The sequence below is a fragment of the Ascaphus truei genome, chromosome 4, assembly GCF_040206685.1.
Source record: "Ascaphus truei isolate aAscTru1 chromosome 4, aAscTru1.hap1, whole genome shotgun sequence".
NCBI lineage: Eukaryota > Metazoa > Chordata > Amphibia > Anura > Ascaphidae > Ascaphus > Ascaphus truei.
Window position 1 is genome coordinate 295,143,987 of NC_134486.1, and position 17,026 is coordinate 295,161,012.

At 41.3% G+C, this 17,026-nt stretch overlaps 1 protein-coding gene across 3 annotated transcripts in view; it reads left to right on the plus strand.

Moving 5' to 3' along the window:
* Positions 1 to 17,026, plus strand: part of DSE (dermatan sulfate epimerase) — a 93,234-nt gene that overhangs the window by 60,490 nt on the left and 15,718 nt on the right. For all 3 annotated transcript variants that reach the window (XM_075597667.1, XM_075597668.1, XM_075597669.1), the window contains one exon: positions 9,205 to 9,458. In XM_075597667.1, the coding sequence (XP_075453782.1) occupies positions 9,205 to 9,458 (254 nt within the window). The remainder of the gene's footprint in view (positions 1 to 9,204; positions 9,459 to 17,026) is intronic.

A 17,026-nucleotide genomic window follows, 5' to 3' on the forward strand; every position in this document is an offset into this window, starting at 1 on the left:
CCAGTCTGATCTAATACCTATATCACCCTGTCAAAAAAATGAATTCGATTTTTGTTTGACATTTTTTTTATTTATCAAATGTTTTACCAGGAAGTAATACATTGAGAATTTCTTCTCGTTTTCAAGTATGTTGTGATCTCTGCCCAGTTATCCATACTGCCTGGGATATTGTAAGTTCTTGGACTTTGTATTTTCAACAATTCTTTTAGTTGTGTTTGTAATTAATTTTTTGAATACTCGCAGCTGGCTCACTGACCAGTTGTTAGCTGCCTCTTCCCTACTTCCATTTTTGTGAAGTGGGATTACGCTTGCTCTAGTCCATTCATCTGGAACTAAACTGGACCTGGTTTAATAGTGACTAGTAAATAGTTCTGTTAATGGTGTTGCCAAAACTCCCCTAAGCTGTTTCCTACCTGGAATCTCATTGATTTTGTCAACTTTCAGTTTTTAAAATTCCAGTAGGAATTTCTCCTCTGTAAATGTACTTTTGTCTAGCTCCTTTCCATTTATATTACGGTAACCTGTGGTCCCTCCACTTCACCTTCAGCTATGAAGCCAGAGCAAAAATAATTAAGATGGTCTGCTATACCATTGTCTTTCTCAACATGCCAGTCCTCTTCTGACATATCTGCAGCATTTGATACTGCGGACCACCCTCTTTTCCTTCACATTCTCCATACTCTTGGTATTTGTAATAAAGCTCTATTTTGGATCTCCTCTTACATCTCCCATCATACTTTCAGTGTCTCTTTTGTTAACACCTCCTCCTCCACTATCGATCTCTCTGTGGGGGTACACCAGGGTTCTGTCCTGGGACCCCTTCTTTTTTCTCTGTACACACTCTCTCTAGGGGAACTAATCACATCTCTTGGGTTCAAATATCACCTCTCTGCTGATGACACACAAATGTACTTTTCAAACCCTGACCCTGCACCTGCTGTACAGACTAAAGTTTCTTAATGTTTCTCTGCTATATCATCCTGCATGGCCCTGCACCGACTTAAACTTAACGTGGCAAAAACAGAGCTCCTCATAATTCCTCCCAAACCTGGCCCTACTACCTCCTTCCACATTACTGTTGGAAGTACTATCATTCACCCAGTAGCCCAAGCACGCTGCGTAGGGGTCACACTCGACCCAAACTCACGCATTCAAAAGGTAGCTAAAACCTGTCGTTTTTTCCTTCGCAATATTACCAAGATATGCCCTTTCCTCTGTTGCTTGACAAAAACTCTGACACAGACCCTAATTCTCTCCCGTCTCGACTACTGTAACCTCCTGCTGTCCGGCCTTCCTGCCACTCACCTGTCTCCCATAAATGCTGCTGCCAGAATCACTCTACTATTTCCAAAATCTGTCTCGGCGTCTCCCCTGCTGAAATCCCTCTCCTGGCTTCCCATCAAATCCCGTATCACACATTCAATTCTCCTCCTCACTTTTAAAGCTTTACACTCTTCGGCTCCTCCTTACATCTAAGCCCTAATTTCTCGCTATACATCATCCCAACTCTTGCGTTCTGCTCAAGGATGTCTTCTCTCTACCCCTTTTGTATCTAAATCCCTCTCCTGCCTTTAACCTTGCAATGACTGCCCCACACCTCTGGAATGCCCTTCCTCCCAATATCTGACTAGCCTGACCCTCTCTCTATCTACCTTTTTTTTAACCATTTTTTTCCTTTATTGGTATCTTGCAAGGTAAGTACAGATAGTAACAGTCACAGCTGAACAGGTAGGAATAAGTCATAGGCACATGATTGCGAGGCGGATTGAGATACTCAAAAAAAAAATGTTTTTCCTGTTTTGTTGAAAAAGAGGGGGGGAGGGGCCGGTGGATAGGTGGGAACGACATGGGGAAGAAGAGGGGGGGGAGGGGAAAGGAACAGAAATGGGTTGGGTGGGTCTCCGGTCCCTTCTGAGCCACAGAGTGTTATGCCTGGACCAGGACTTGTAGTAGTGACGGAGCACCCGAGCCTGGCCATGGCTCCAAAGTTTTGTAAAAATTGTGCATTTTCTGTTTCAGCATGGCTATGAGTCTCTCCATGTTCATGACCGGGTCTATTCTATTTATTACTGTTCTCCTGGAGGGAGCCTTCAGTTGCTTCCAAGCCGCCGCAACACAGCATCTTGCAGCCGTTAGGATCGCAGAGATCAGTCTGGCTAATGGGGCAGGGAGGTCTTCGATTGGTTTTCCCAGCATGTATGTCAGAGGGTCCAGGGGGATCTCCAGTCCTAGGGTTTCAATCAAGAGTCTCTGGATCCTAGTCCAGAACCTCTGGATCTCTGGGCACGACCACCAGATATGAGTCATGTCCCCCCTTTGACCACATCCCCTCCAGCACAAGTTTGTTGTGCCGGGGAAAATCTGGCTCAGTCTACTCGGGGTTAGGTACCACTGGAATAGGATTTTATATATTGTTCTTTTGTGATGGAGCAATTGATATTTTGGAAGCAGCTTCCCAAACATCCTCCCAGTCTTCCAGGTCGATTTTGTAGGTTTAAGTCGGCGCTCCATTTTTGCATATATGTATGAAAGGGGGGTGGGGGGTGGGACGCCTCAATCGTTCTATAGATTTCAAAGATTAATCCTCTCTGGTATTCCCCTTTCAGGCAAAGGGATTCAAATCTGGTCTGGGCTGGGAATTTAGAATTGGGATAGAGCTCGCAGGAAGTGCCTTATCTGTAGGTATTTGAAAATGGGGAGGCCGGGGGAGGAAACTTTACTTTTGAGCTCTCGGAAGGACAGTACCTCATCGCTTTCCAGCAGATCCACAACCATTCTGATGTTTAGGTCCTGAAATTGACCAAATTGGTTACGGGCGCATCCGGGCGGGAAATCCGGATTTCCGAAAATGGGGGTAAAGCTAGGCCATGTTTACCTTTGGTTTTAATCCGGGTAGACCACGTGCATCTCATCGCCCCAAGCTCGAATCTCTGGGGTCTCCTCTCTTTGTGCGTCAGGGACCATAATAAGACCGGGAGGAGGGTGGGGGCAGCATGGTGGGACTCTATCGCCAACCAGCAGTTAGAGGTCGGGAGTTATTCCAGACCACCGCCTGCCTCAGCTGGGCTGCCTGGTAAAATCTGACCACATCCGGGGCCCCCAAACCCCCTCTCGCCTTAGAGGATAATAACACTGATCTCGGTACCCATCGGTCTGCGATGTTTCCATATATAAACGGAGGATATGTGACTGTATGTTCCGTAGTTCTGATAGTGGGACTGGGACTGGAAGAGTTTGGAAATAATAGAGTAAACGGGGGAGGATGTTCATTTTAGTGGACACTATTCTACCAAACCAGGAAAGCTGTGGGCGTGCCAAGCCTCCAGGTCTCTCTTGATATGGCGGAACAGGGGGGGTAGTTAGCTTGTTATAGGGAGCTGTATGAGTTAGCTATTTTTATTCCTAGGTATTTTATATGGGAGGTATTCCATTTGTATTTATAGTTGGACTATAATAGTTTCCATATGGGATCTGGGAGGGAGAGATTGAGCGCTTCAGATTTATCCACGTTTATTTTGTAGTCGGACACCAGACTGAATTGATCTAATAGTTTCTGTAGATTGGGGAGGGAGATATGCGTGTCTGCCAGGGTCAGAATGATGTCATCGGCGAAAAGGGAAATTTTGTATTCAGTATCTGCAATTGAGATGCATTTTATGCTGGGTTAAGCTCTGATTCGGGCAGCCTGGGGCTCGATAGAGATGGCAAATAGTAGTGGGGATAGTGGGCATCCCTGTCTGGTTCTGTTTTTGATTGGGATTGGGTTTGAGTGTCCACCCGGGAGTTTTAGAAAAGCGGTGGGGTTATTGTAAAGGGCTCGCACCCCCTCTAAAAATGGGCCTGAGAAACCAAATCTAAGCATAGTTTGGTCGAGAAAGGACCATTTGATTCGATCAAATGCCTTTTCGGCATCGATACTTAGAATCATGGCTTGGATCTTGTTGAGATGTACGTGGTCTATAATATCAATAATTTTGCAGGTGTTGTCAGAGGCCTGTCTTCCTGACACAAATCCCACTTGGTCTATATTAATTAGTCTGGGGAGAATCGGGTTCAGTCTGTTTGCTAAAATCTTGCTGAAAAGTTTGAGGTCTGTATTAAGTAGGGAGATCGGTCTATAATTACCGCATTGCAGCGGTCCCTTCCCTCCTTATGGATGATGGCGAGCTTGGCGGCCGAGATTGTACCTGGGATTGGCTCACCTTCCAGGAAGGAATTAAACATGTCCAGTAGATAGGGGGAGAGGGATGCTGCAAACACTATCTACCTTGTAAGACCCACCTCAAAACACACCTGCTTAAGGAAGCATATGAGTAGCTCCATGGCTGATAATTTATACTTCATACATAAACCTTGCCCCCCCTGCAGACGCACTTACCAGAACACTCTCCTACACTCCTTGAGAAAGGGCTGCATAGCCTGAAACGCGTGGGAGAATTGTCCTGTTCTGTGCTTAGTGTTTTTTGTTTTTAATATGTAAACTAATAAAACTTTTTTTTTTTCTACCTACCTATTGAGTTGACTGGTGCTCATTTTTTGGATTTTGCTGTTCTACCAATCCTTTACTTACCTGCGCACTCTTACTTTCTCTGTTCGTTCTTCCTATTAACCAATAAGATTGTGAGCTCTTCGGAGCAGAGACTCCTTTTCCAAAATGTTACTTTTATGTCTGAAGTACTTCTCCCCTTTTGTGTTATTTGTATTATTTGTTATTTATATGATTGTAATGTGTATTACTGCTGTGAAGCGCTATGTACATTAATGGCGCTATATAAATAAAGAAAATCTTTGTTCACCCCATGTCATACAGTATGTATGGTATTTTGCTTGTTAATGGGGTGATCACTTTCAGCACCCCACTTCCATTAGCTCACTGGGGGCCTGGTTGTGGCCATGTGATCACTGTCACAGGCTGACATGTGGGCATGTACCCAGAAAACCAGAGGAAATCTTCTAACCAATTAAAACTGCAGGTTTTTTTTTTACCTAGATTGATTCACGAGAGTCCGCACCACCATGGCAGTTTTATTCCTACAAATATTGTATTGTATGTCTTTATTTATATAGCGCCATAAATGTACATAGCGCTTCAGAGTAGTACTACATGTTGTAATCATATAAATAATATATTTAACAGGTCATGGGAATAAGTGCTTCAGACATAAAAGTAACATTAAGGAAGAGGAGTCCCTGCTCTGGGGAGCTTACAGTCTAATTGGTAGGTAGGGGAACATATATGGTGATACTCTAATAAGAGAGGGTGCTACCAATGTCAATCAAAGGTAACCCTATATTTGTGTAATTAAAAAAAGTCCCTGTGGGATCTTGCTAAATAGATTTGATTCAACACAATCTCTGTAAATGTACGTACAATGTGTTTAGGGAACAATTTGACATGCTCAAATGTCGAGGTTGACTGATGAGGACTTGGCGTTCTATCCATCCCTGCCCTAACTGAGCACCTCCTTCCCATTGACAACCAATGAGGTCTGAAATTACTAACCCCCAAGTCCAAAAAAGCAAATGCAGCCAGTTGCGTCAAAATTAAAGCCCCACCTGCTGTGGGAAGGAGGAGGATGTTTACAAATGTCATGCAGGTACCAGTGTCACGGGAGACAAGGCAATTACACCTTTTAAACCGGGATCATTCATTGAGCAAAACCAAGAAGTAAAACAAATTGTCATTTATTCCATTAAAACAGAAACATAAAAGTGGATTACAATTATACAGAGGAAAACACATTTACTGGGGGTCTGGGCTACAAAACTAACCATTCCTAAGATGACCGGGACTAAGCCCGAAAAGTCCTGGAACTGATCTCTGCATGCAGTTCCTGCCGCCACCGCTCTTTCCGTCCTGGAGGTGCTGAAATCCCTTTACCGGGAGCGAGTACCAAACGTCCTGGTACTCTTTTTCGGCTTGTAGTTCCAGCCACGACCGCTATGTTCTATTCTCAGAATTTGGCCCCGAAAAGAGGGACTTAAAAAATGTCCTGCCTTGAAATTTCTGAAGTCGGCTCACGTCTATTTCTCTCAGATCATCATTTGGTCAGTTCAAATTTGCTGCTGCTGTCTTGGCGCTTAGAATCTCTCAACCTCATTGGCTGCAGGGTTTCTTACAGGATTCTCCGTCCCAATCAGCACGTAGGAATTTCCTCACCAGCCTATCACAGATTTGCCGGCACTCTGAAGCCGGGCAAGCACAGATTTGGATTCTGCAATGAGCATGCGCTAACTTGGCACCTCTGCCACTTGCTATGCAGAACCCTCCTGCTGTGCCGGGCTCCTCAGAGTCTGGACTGGGCAAATGGTTGCCGGATAGCCCCCTTGAAAGCCAAGACGTGGGTACTTGAGTTTTAACACTGGTACTCCGCCTGCCTTCACACCTGGGCATCTCTGAGACTTTCAAGTCCTGGACACGAGCTGACTCGGCGGCACCAACTTGGTGACCCTCTGGTCTCTCTGAATCAAGTACTTGGAAATTCCCCAGCTTATAAACAATGTATAAATACTGTATATGCACCTTTACACATTAAGTTAATAAAATTTCATGTGAGCACCTCATTCTAAGGGGCTGCTATTTGCAAGTACATTAAGTATCACCGATCAATACATCTGCCTACCACTTGACCAGCCTATATACAGCTGATCAATAATACTTTACAATCATACGTTACCTCCAATTATGAAAGGAGATTACACTCCATTCCCTCTGACCTAACAGGGTTACTATAGGACATTCTCTGAAAGCTCCACTACACTGTTGGCTACTGTACCAGTGACCATATATTCATTCCTATATATACTGTACTGTTCTACCGGTGCAGTTGATCTGTGTTCATTTTATTATGAAGTACTCCACCTACATCTACACCAGATATTCTGCTATAGATCTATAGGTCACCAGAGATCATACCTGTTACTGTGGCTGCACTAACAGCTTCACACTCCTACAATTACTAAGAGGTTCACCCTAGCAGGAATCATACTATTACAGCTTATCCACACAAGCTATATACTATAGTGTAGCTAACGCAGTTATGTGGTAACAACACATTCCAGTACTTACCTATCTGTCTGGATACCTCGCTGTGTACTCCATGAACAAAGGTTATCTGAGGTCAAACCTGCTACTGTGGCTGTGTAGACAGCCCCCCACTCTCATAGATTTGGAGGATTCAGATTAGTCTTGATCCATCACTTTCACACCAGATGCTGTAAATCAAACCATATTTATTTAACTTTCTGTGTGGTTCATTGGTACATCTGAATATTGATTTACAGCACACTTTGTCTTGCTTACTAGCTTGAGAATTCCCTGTACGTCTTTCCCATAAACAGATCTTCCCCAAGGACTGTTGTTTAGTGGAGTCCTGGCACCAGTTCACCGACCCACTACCGATCACAGGATCCTGAGCCCATATGGCAATCCGTTATTAGATCCAGCACATCTCCAGCCCGTCATTTTAATACCCATTATTTTATTCATTTGTTGCTCAATAAAGATCACATTTTAACTACTACATTCATCATCAGAGTGTGAGCTTGAGTGCTTCACTTGGGTCACTTTTCTTCCACATATATTCAAAAAATGCTTAGACACAGTCTCCTTATACTTTCACTGGAGCCGGAATTAGAAAATATTTCCATCCTTGCCACCTTATTGCTGGTGGGAGGTATTCCGAACCCTCATACCGGGTGCTGGGGGTTGGGGCATATACTGAAGGGGACCCTTTCTATACTGGGGGCCCCTTGAAAGTGCCCGTTTTACCTTTATGGTCTGTGCTGAAGCAGGGAGACCTGGCGGTGAGTTGCGTAACTGCTTCCTAGGGAGGATTTTGTCCGGCGGTCTGTGCCTACATGTCCACGGGAATCTAACCTGATTATCGGATACATTTTTGGGGTGGCCAGCAAGTCTGGTCCCCTTCTACCTAGTCACAATCCGACAACACACTTTTACTGTAAAATCCCCCCTGAAACTCGCACCCTGTGAATCTCCACTGGTTAGCAGTCCTGGAAAGGCAAAACACACACAAATCTTTTATTACATTACAGTGCACATGCCATAACTGTGTTCAAGAGCTGATATTTCAAACTCCCCAATGTGGCTCAGAGATAACCAGCCAGGCATAGTAGCTTTATTATTGACCTGGTTACCCCCTCACTGTCACAACCAGTCCTTAGAACGTTTATAATCAAGAGACTGGCTAAAAGTAAAAAGTCTAATTGCCTGACTGTCGGTGGTTACCGGAGCAAGGAACAACTCTGTTGACCTGTGTATGACCTCCAGCATTTAAACAGGGTAAACACACAATTGCTATTTCAGGCGTGGGGAGGTTGCATCTTTAACATAGCTGTATTTCACACTTTTATATCATTTCATAGACGTTTAACCAAAATGTATTTGATCTTTAAAAGAGCAGTTCCTTCTACTTGATTTAAATTTTTACCCCACATAATTTCTACAGTGTGGGAAATAGGAGGGGGGGGTTTCCTCCTGAACCGAACCCTCAGTACCAGAGATGGTTACAAAGTTTAAATCTCCCTCAGTGGAAACAAAATGGCTGCCAAATCGCAGGCCAATAGAAAGCTGCAACATCATCAGTTGCGTCCTTCATATGGGATGGCTGTTTAAATCGTTTTTAAAATCCAGGAAGTAGTACCGGTAACTTCCTCAGTAAATATCTCAGGACCTGGCAGGTCCCATAGCTCAAAATAGTGCACTTCAACTCCGGAAGACACAGACACTCCCCACTCCAATCCTGTAAAATAGAATGGAGGTTAGTTGGGTGGATTGCTCCTTTAAAAAAAAAGAAAACAACAATGCTCTCGGCCTCTTGCCAATGTGTGTAGTAGCAGAATATCTTTAAAACTTTATGATTTCCAATCCATTTAATATTTGAACCTTTTGTAAAATTTTGATTCTATTTGTGTTCATTGAGGTTTTTTTTAGTAAGCCTCACATTTTCCTTACTAGGGAGACGACATATATATTTGTTGCAGCGCTATTCCCTGAAAATGATGGCAAATGTACAGTACTTTTTTCTGCTAAATGTATATAAATACATATTTGTAGATTAAGAATGAATGGTCATCCCCTTTACAATCACCTGCTATCTGCATCCACGTGATTTACAGAAGGAAAAAATAACCTGATGGATCAGGTGAACAATAAATACTTTATTTTCTTCCTTCTTTCCTCAGGTTAGTAAATGATGCTCCATGGGATGAAGTCCCCTTGGCACATTCTTTGGTTGGCTTTGCTAGCGCTTATGACTTTTTGTACGACTCTTTTACCAAGCACCAAAAGGAGAGGTTTCTTGAAGTGATTGCCAATGCTTCAGGAATCATGTATGAAACCTCATACAGAAGAGGATGGGGCTTTCAGTACCTGCACAACCACCAGCCCACTAACTGTGTAGCCCTACTCACTGGAAGTCTGGTGATGATGAATCAAGGTATGTACTCAGTCTATAAAATATGTGGTTTTTTTTAAAGCAGAACATAAAACATATAGGTAACATTCATCATTTCTGATTGCATATGAGATTCCGCTTAATGATAGGCGGGTTTGAGTCGAACTTCTAAATGAACTTTTTTAAAAAAAGGCTTCTCCTACAATTTTGTTTGTTTCTGTTTTTTAATTTCGGAAATCGATTTTAAAAAAAAAATGTCTGGTTTTTTTTTCCATTTATTTTTTTTAAATCTCCAAAACCAATAGAGTTCCAGCAAAACCATACCACCAAATTATTTTTTAAACCAAAACACCAGTGGCCGTGCCAAACCTAATTATGCTGCATATTTTGTGTTAATAGATTTTTAAAAACTAAACCATGGTACTAAACAAAAATATGAATGTTGTTGAGAAATGTGACAATGTCTTATAACGGGGGCAAGCCTGCTACCAACAGGACTATTGGGTGTCGACTGACAAGTAGTTAATCCCTGCTGGAGGTGGCAGAAGGATTAATGAACACATCTAGGAAAGTAAAGTGTTAAAAAGCAGTGGCATCCAGTCCACAGGTTGCTGTTCCTGGACTGCGGAGGGACACTTGGACTGATGTACAGTCCCATGTTATGTTTGTATATATAGACTTTACTTGCTGGAGCTGAGGAAAGAGTTCTATTTTGAGTTGCTGTATAAAAGCCTACGTTTACTTTATTTTTCCATGCGCAAGTCTCCTGTCATAACCTCTGCGTGCATCGCAAACAGTCTCTCTAAACAAAAAATGCTTTAATACAGAGTTTAAAAATAATATTAATAATACACTAGGGCAGGGGTGCGCAAACCTCTGCTGCTGCGCCACCGTGCCTCCTCTCCCCCAGTTCTGCCCCCCCCCCCTCTTACCTGTGTGCCGGCGTCAAATGAGATTACGTGAAATGACGCTGTGTTGCCAATGGCGACAGGCATGAAATGACACATGGGGTCACATGACCCTGTGGCGTCACATTACCATGGTGACGTATTGCCCGAAGCCGCCTGAATCACGGTAAGTGAATTACAGAAGCCTCGTGCGGTCCTCCAGGATTTAATTTAAAGGCCTTGGGGAAGAGCGCGGGGCCTCTGTAACCGCCATACCCCCTCCCCCCCCCCAAAAAAAAAATCTGGTGCCCCCCAGTTTGCACACTCCTCCTGCACTAGGGGTATGTCTACTATAGTCTCCCAGCTGTAAAACTGGGGAAGAATTGGTTTAAAAGAACAGAACCCTATTTTTCAAACTCAGTGGTGAAAGTAGATTTTAATACTTACAGATACTCGCCCAGGCATTTAAAGCAGCAATATTATATTCCCCCCCCCCCCTTCTTTTTTTTTTTTTTTTTTTTAAACATTTCTTCTTTTTATATGTAAATCATGTGACCATGTATTATTCTACATGCTTACCTAAGCTGGCAATGTTTGGTGCTCCTGTTCTAAATCTGTAAATATCCTGAATGTGTGCCTTACTGAATGGCCACCTTCTGACTCTGTGCTGCAGTCAGTGAAATGCTGCAGCTGATATGTAACATTATATTAGTACTGTGAAGTAATCGCCCCATCTGAGTACTGTTTAGTTTTTTGCAGGTCAATTAGATTTTCATAGTCCGCATAAGGCTGATTCATTTTCAGACTATAATAGGTTGTCCTAAACACATGAACATTGGTTTCAAATGCTTTTTCTTCACCCATTGCGTTAATGTTTAGCAAAATATATATTTTTAGCCGTTTATAAAACGTTAATGGCTTCACTGTGTGAGCAAGTGACTTTTTGTGTTAGTTTATTTTTTTTCGACGTGATGAGGGCCACGTTTTCTTGTTCTTTCCGTAAGATGTAACTTGAAATTCACACCTCTTGCAGTGAACTTTTAAATTGGAAATGTCTTTACATGTTTTACAACCAAGCTTTCCATTCAAGGCAAACGGCCAATTTATTTTCTTTTGGATTTCATCGAATTAAGTACTTGACCATACAGCCGGATAATGCTTTTCATTCCGTGATGCTGTTGTCTGTCCTTTGTTTTCAAGCTGCAAATTGGACCTTTCTGTGACTTCGTGCATTGTCTGTAACTCAGTATTCGTTTTTTTGGAGGTCCCACTCACTTCACATGTACCCTCTGTTTTACGCTTGAACATTTTTTAGCGATTGTTGCATGGACATTTTGAACGGCCCATCTATTATCGCTAAAAATAAAATCAATGATGGTTTGTTTCAACGTATTTTTTTTTTTACAAATTTACACCAACACCACACACGTAAATAGATCCATAATACTGAACAACTAATTGACCACAGAATATACGTCTGACAGTAGTCTGCTGGAGACGGTGTTACAGTGAAGGGTATGTTACGCCGCCTGTGCGCCAAAGGCATAAAAGCATACAGGGCTCATCAGGGATGCCTTGCGAGCCCCCCATCCTTAACACTCTCTTAACCTCTTCCCATGTATTTCTAATTCCCCCCTCTCCCCGCTGTGTCTTACTCGTCATCCCCCCCGCTCTTCCTCCCTCAATTTCCTCTCACTTTCACTCTTCCTCCCCCATGCTTGCTCTTCCTGGACCCACACTCCCTCTTACACACAATACCCCCCACAAATAGCAAAACTAACCTGTGTGTCGCTGTGCCTCTCCGTCTCTGTGCATTTGTTTCTCACTCCTTGTCTCTCTGCTCCTTTGTGCCTCTCTCTCTCTCTGCCTCTCCCCGTGCCTCCTCTAGAGCTGACGTAGGATGCCCTAATATTGGCATATCCATATATGGACATCCTTGGTCACTGACCAGAGCAGGCTCTGTTGGAGTAGACATGAGAAGAGAGCAGAGAGACCACAGGGATATAGAGAAAGAGGAGACGACAGAGAGAGGCAGGTTAGTAAAATCCGAAATCCCTAATAATTCATGCCGGTACATATCGGTCCCACTTTCACCTCTGATCAAACTAAAGGAATCCCATAGAACGCAATGGGATATTTTGCTTTGATAATCATGTATGGTGCAGTTTTTTTTTGCTCCAGTTTTGCAGCAATTAGTCTTTCATACATGGGAGTCTTTGTGTCACTGATAGTATCATGGTATGGACTAATATATATATTTTTTTTATCTTGCGATTATTTCAAATGGGTAGTTAGGACACAAGTTCAAATAGCAGTGCTCAGTCCGGATCAGACACAATGTAAATCCATATATCAAAGTATCAAAGTCCACATATCATGGTGTAAACAGAAGCACATTAGGCTAAAGGGAGTATTGGACCCAGTGTATAAAAAACAGTGACTCTTCAATAACACATAACTGTCCATATGGTGGAGACAATTAAAGGGTTAAACATACCAGTTTCTTGCAGTACTCCACAGAACAGGGGTCTCTCACTGTTACACTGTTGCTGGTCAACAACTCCCCATAGATAATAGGGGAGAGACAATACTCACAGAATAGCTGCTTCATGGGGTGCGTGCATCACGCTGATGTTGTCTTTGTAGAGAAGAATCCTAGGATTGAAGCGGAGCACAGCGAGAGGAAAAGGGACCAGCAAGTTGTGGGTTAAAAATATTATTTATTAAAGAGCATGGTATCGGGAACAAACACTCTGACGCGTTTCGGGCAAAAAAGTGCCCTTTATCAAAGAGATGATTCGCGTCTTCTCCCTCTCACAGTCTTATAGACGGCTCCCCGCCCACATAGATTCATGACGCTGCGTCAATTTGGCGCGAACAGGTCAGATTCTCCTCCAATAGGATCACTGAATTCAGTAGGTGCGTCTCATGTGGAAGAGGAGTGACGCGTAGACCTTGCAGTCTTACGAGCAGCTCCCCGCCCACAAGCAAAGGTGACGCTGTATAAATTAGAAGTGAGAGCATATTACATAGATCTAAATAATCAGGCTCTACTCCAATCAAATCTCTGTAACCAACGAATGCGTCTCATGGGAGCGGGGAGTCCGAAAAAGGCTGGTGATAGGGGTAAAACATATAACATGAAAGAAATGTAGAGACACAAAAACAATAAAGGAAAACAATAACAAATATTAAAAACAGATAAAATAAATTTGCGAATCATAATCTAGAATAGGTGAGGAACAAAAAAAGAAGAATACAAAGATGAATGCAACTTATTTCATATCTAAAAAGTCACATAAATATACTTAAGGAATCAGCCATTATTGTAGATGACGCTGTCCTATATGTATCTATCTATTTCAAGGGCATCATACTGACGGAAGGATAGAGGGGGGAATGCATATCAAATAGAAAATAAAAGTGATAGTCACAGTATACATTAATATCCCTGGAGAGAATGGTCAATATAATCAATTTAGAGGTTAATAACCCACTTACAAATATTCCAAGCATAAAGAATATATATATATATACACATATATATATATATATACACATACTCATCAATATCTTTTTAATTGTGATGTTAGGGGAGATAATCTGTAATACAGATATCTGATGAGTAAGCATATATATTAAAATGGGACACTATTTCAGAAAGTGCTTAAGTTCCCAATCATGATTCATGCCCTTGGGTGCTAATGTCCCAAGGGCATAAATCCAGAACATCTCCCTACAATTAGAGGGAAGTGTTTTAACTAAAGTCTGCAAAAAATGATCCACGTACCTAGATAAACCATCTCCCAAAGATCCAATCCTCAATATAATGGGTCTGCCAGGAGGGCAGACAAGAAATTTATGGATCTTTGGGAGATGGTGAAAAATTGGCACGATTGGATACGGATTATAAAGATAAATTGATTCCTGATTCGTAAGCACTCCTAGCTCCCTGCCCAGATCCAACAGATCGCGAATCTCCGTCAGATATGACTGCGTAGGGTCTCTGTCTAACTTGCAATATGCCCAAGAATGGTTTTTAAGAAAGCAAAAACCATTGGGAATCCTGTATCCCCCAGTTTATACTGCTCAGCGAAAGATATGAAAATATTACCTAAGGGATTCTTCAGGTGTGGGAATTGCAATCTCTGCAGATATGCAACACCGATAAAATCTGTGAAGAATATCTATACTAATCATATATATCGTATTGAGTCATTCATGACTTGCAATACGAACTTTGTCATTTACTTGCTGAGATGTGCTTGTGGGAGTGACTATATAGGCAGGACGATCAGAGCACTTAAAGTTAGAATAAGTGAACATTTTCGTAGTATTAAAAATCGTGATGATCGATTTCCTGTAGCACGTCACTTTACCACATGCCCTTTTGGATCATTCACTACATTCTCCTATAGTGCTATAGAATATGCACACATACATCCCAGGGGAGGAGATAGGGAAGCCTTACTGAATTGTAGGGAGATGTTCTGGATTTATGCCCTTGGGACATTAGCACCCAAGGGCATGAATCATGATTGGGAACTTAAGCACTTTCTGAAATAGTGTCCCATTTTAATATATATGCTTACTCATCAGATATCTGTATTACAGATTATCTCCCCTAACATCACAATTAAAAAGTTATGTCACAATCACAAGTTTAATCACAATTAAAAGTATGTGTATGAGTATGGTATGTATTTATATACTTACAAATATTCCAAGCATAAAGAATATATATATATATATATAAAAAAAAAAATATATATATATATATATATATATATATATATATATATATATATATATATATATATATATATATATATATATATATATATATATATATATATATATATATATATATGAGTCAGGTATGGAGATTGCAGGAGGCAGATGCTTGCCCCATAGAGAGTATGTAGACATATGGAGACCAGGGGATCCTGATAGCCAAAAAGAGACAGCACACTGCAGGTATGGTATCAAAAAAGTGTATTCAGTAACACAAGGCCGCCAACGTTTCGGTCCTCCCAACGGGACCTTCCGTTGGGAGGACCGAAACGTTGGCGGCCTTGTGTTACTGAATACACTTTTTTGATACCATACATGCAGTGTGCTGTTTCTTTTTGGCTATCAGGATCCCCTGGTTTCCATATGTCTACATACTCTCTATGGGACAAGCATCTGCCTCCTGCAACAAAACCGTGAGTGCTAATCTCCATACCTGAATATATATATATATATATATATATATATATATAATATATATATATTTATATATATATAATATATATAATATATTCTTTATGCTTGGAATATTTGTAAGTGGGTTATTAACCTGTAAATTGTTTATATTGACCATTCTCTCCAGGGATATTAATGTATACTGTGACTATCACTTTTATTTTCAATTTGATATGCATTCCCCCTCTATCCTTCCGTCAGTATGATGCACTTGAAATAGATAGATACATATAGGACAGCGTCATCTACAATAATTGCTGATTCCTTAAGTATATTTATGTGACTTTTTAGATATGAAATAAGTTGCATTCATCTTTGTATTCTTTCTTCTTTCTTTGTTCCTCACCTATTCTAGATTACGATTCGCAGATTTATTTTATCTGTTTTTAATATTTGTTATTGTTTTCCTTTATTGTTTTTGTGTCTATATTTCTTTCATGTTATATGTTTTACCCCTATCACCAGCCTTTTTCGGACTCCTCGCATTCGTTGGTTACAGAGATTTGATTGGAGTAGAGCCTGATTATTTAGATCTATGTAATATGCTTTCACTTCTAATTTATACAGCGTCACCTTTGCTTGTTGGCGGGGAGCTGCTCGTGAGACTGCAAGGTCTACGCGTCACTCCTCTTCCACATGAGACGCTCCTACTGAATTCAGTGATCCTATTGGAGGAGAATCTGACCAATGATATTGATTTACAGCGCCAAATTGACGCAGTGTCATGAATCTATGTGGGCGGGGAGCCTTCTATAAGACACTGAGAGGGAGGAGACGCGAATCATCTCTTTGATAAAGGTCACTTTTTTGCCCGAAACGCGTCAGGGTGTTTGTTCCCGATACCAGGGTCTTTAATAAATAATATTTTTAACCCACAACTTGCTGGTCCCTTTTCCTCTCGCTGTGCTCCGCTTTAATCCTAGGATTCTTCTTTGCGATTATTTCATACTGGAAACAGTTTAAAGTTGAATTCATTTTTTTTAAATATACGTAAGCAGAACATTTGTATTTATCCATTTTTTTGTAATGCAGCTCCTAGTTTTCAGTGATATTGGAAACACAAAACACTTGATTTGTGTTTCCTTGATACTGTACCTTGATAGAACACATATTTCATCTTTTCCCAATGGAGCGTATGAGATGGAGGATCATATTTACAAAGAGGTGTCATTCCATAAGACACCTTATGGCCATTTACATTCTACAACAATCTCTCTGTTGGAATACAAAATGCATGTTCAGTGCAATCAACAAAAAATGCATGTTGGTAGAGGATTTTTTTTTTTTTTTTTAACAGCAGCTTATATTTTTACCCGAATTTTTATTTTTATTTTTTTATTCAGCTGGTACAACAAATAGTGAGCAGCAGGGCTTATTGTTTAGTGAGACACTGAGCAGAAAGACGTGTTGCATAGCAGAATTATAAGTTTTTATTATTGCCATTTCCAAAGGAATAAGTACCTAACACTTCATGTC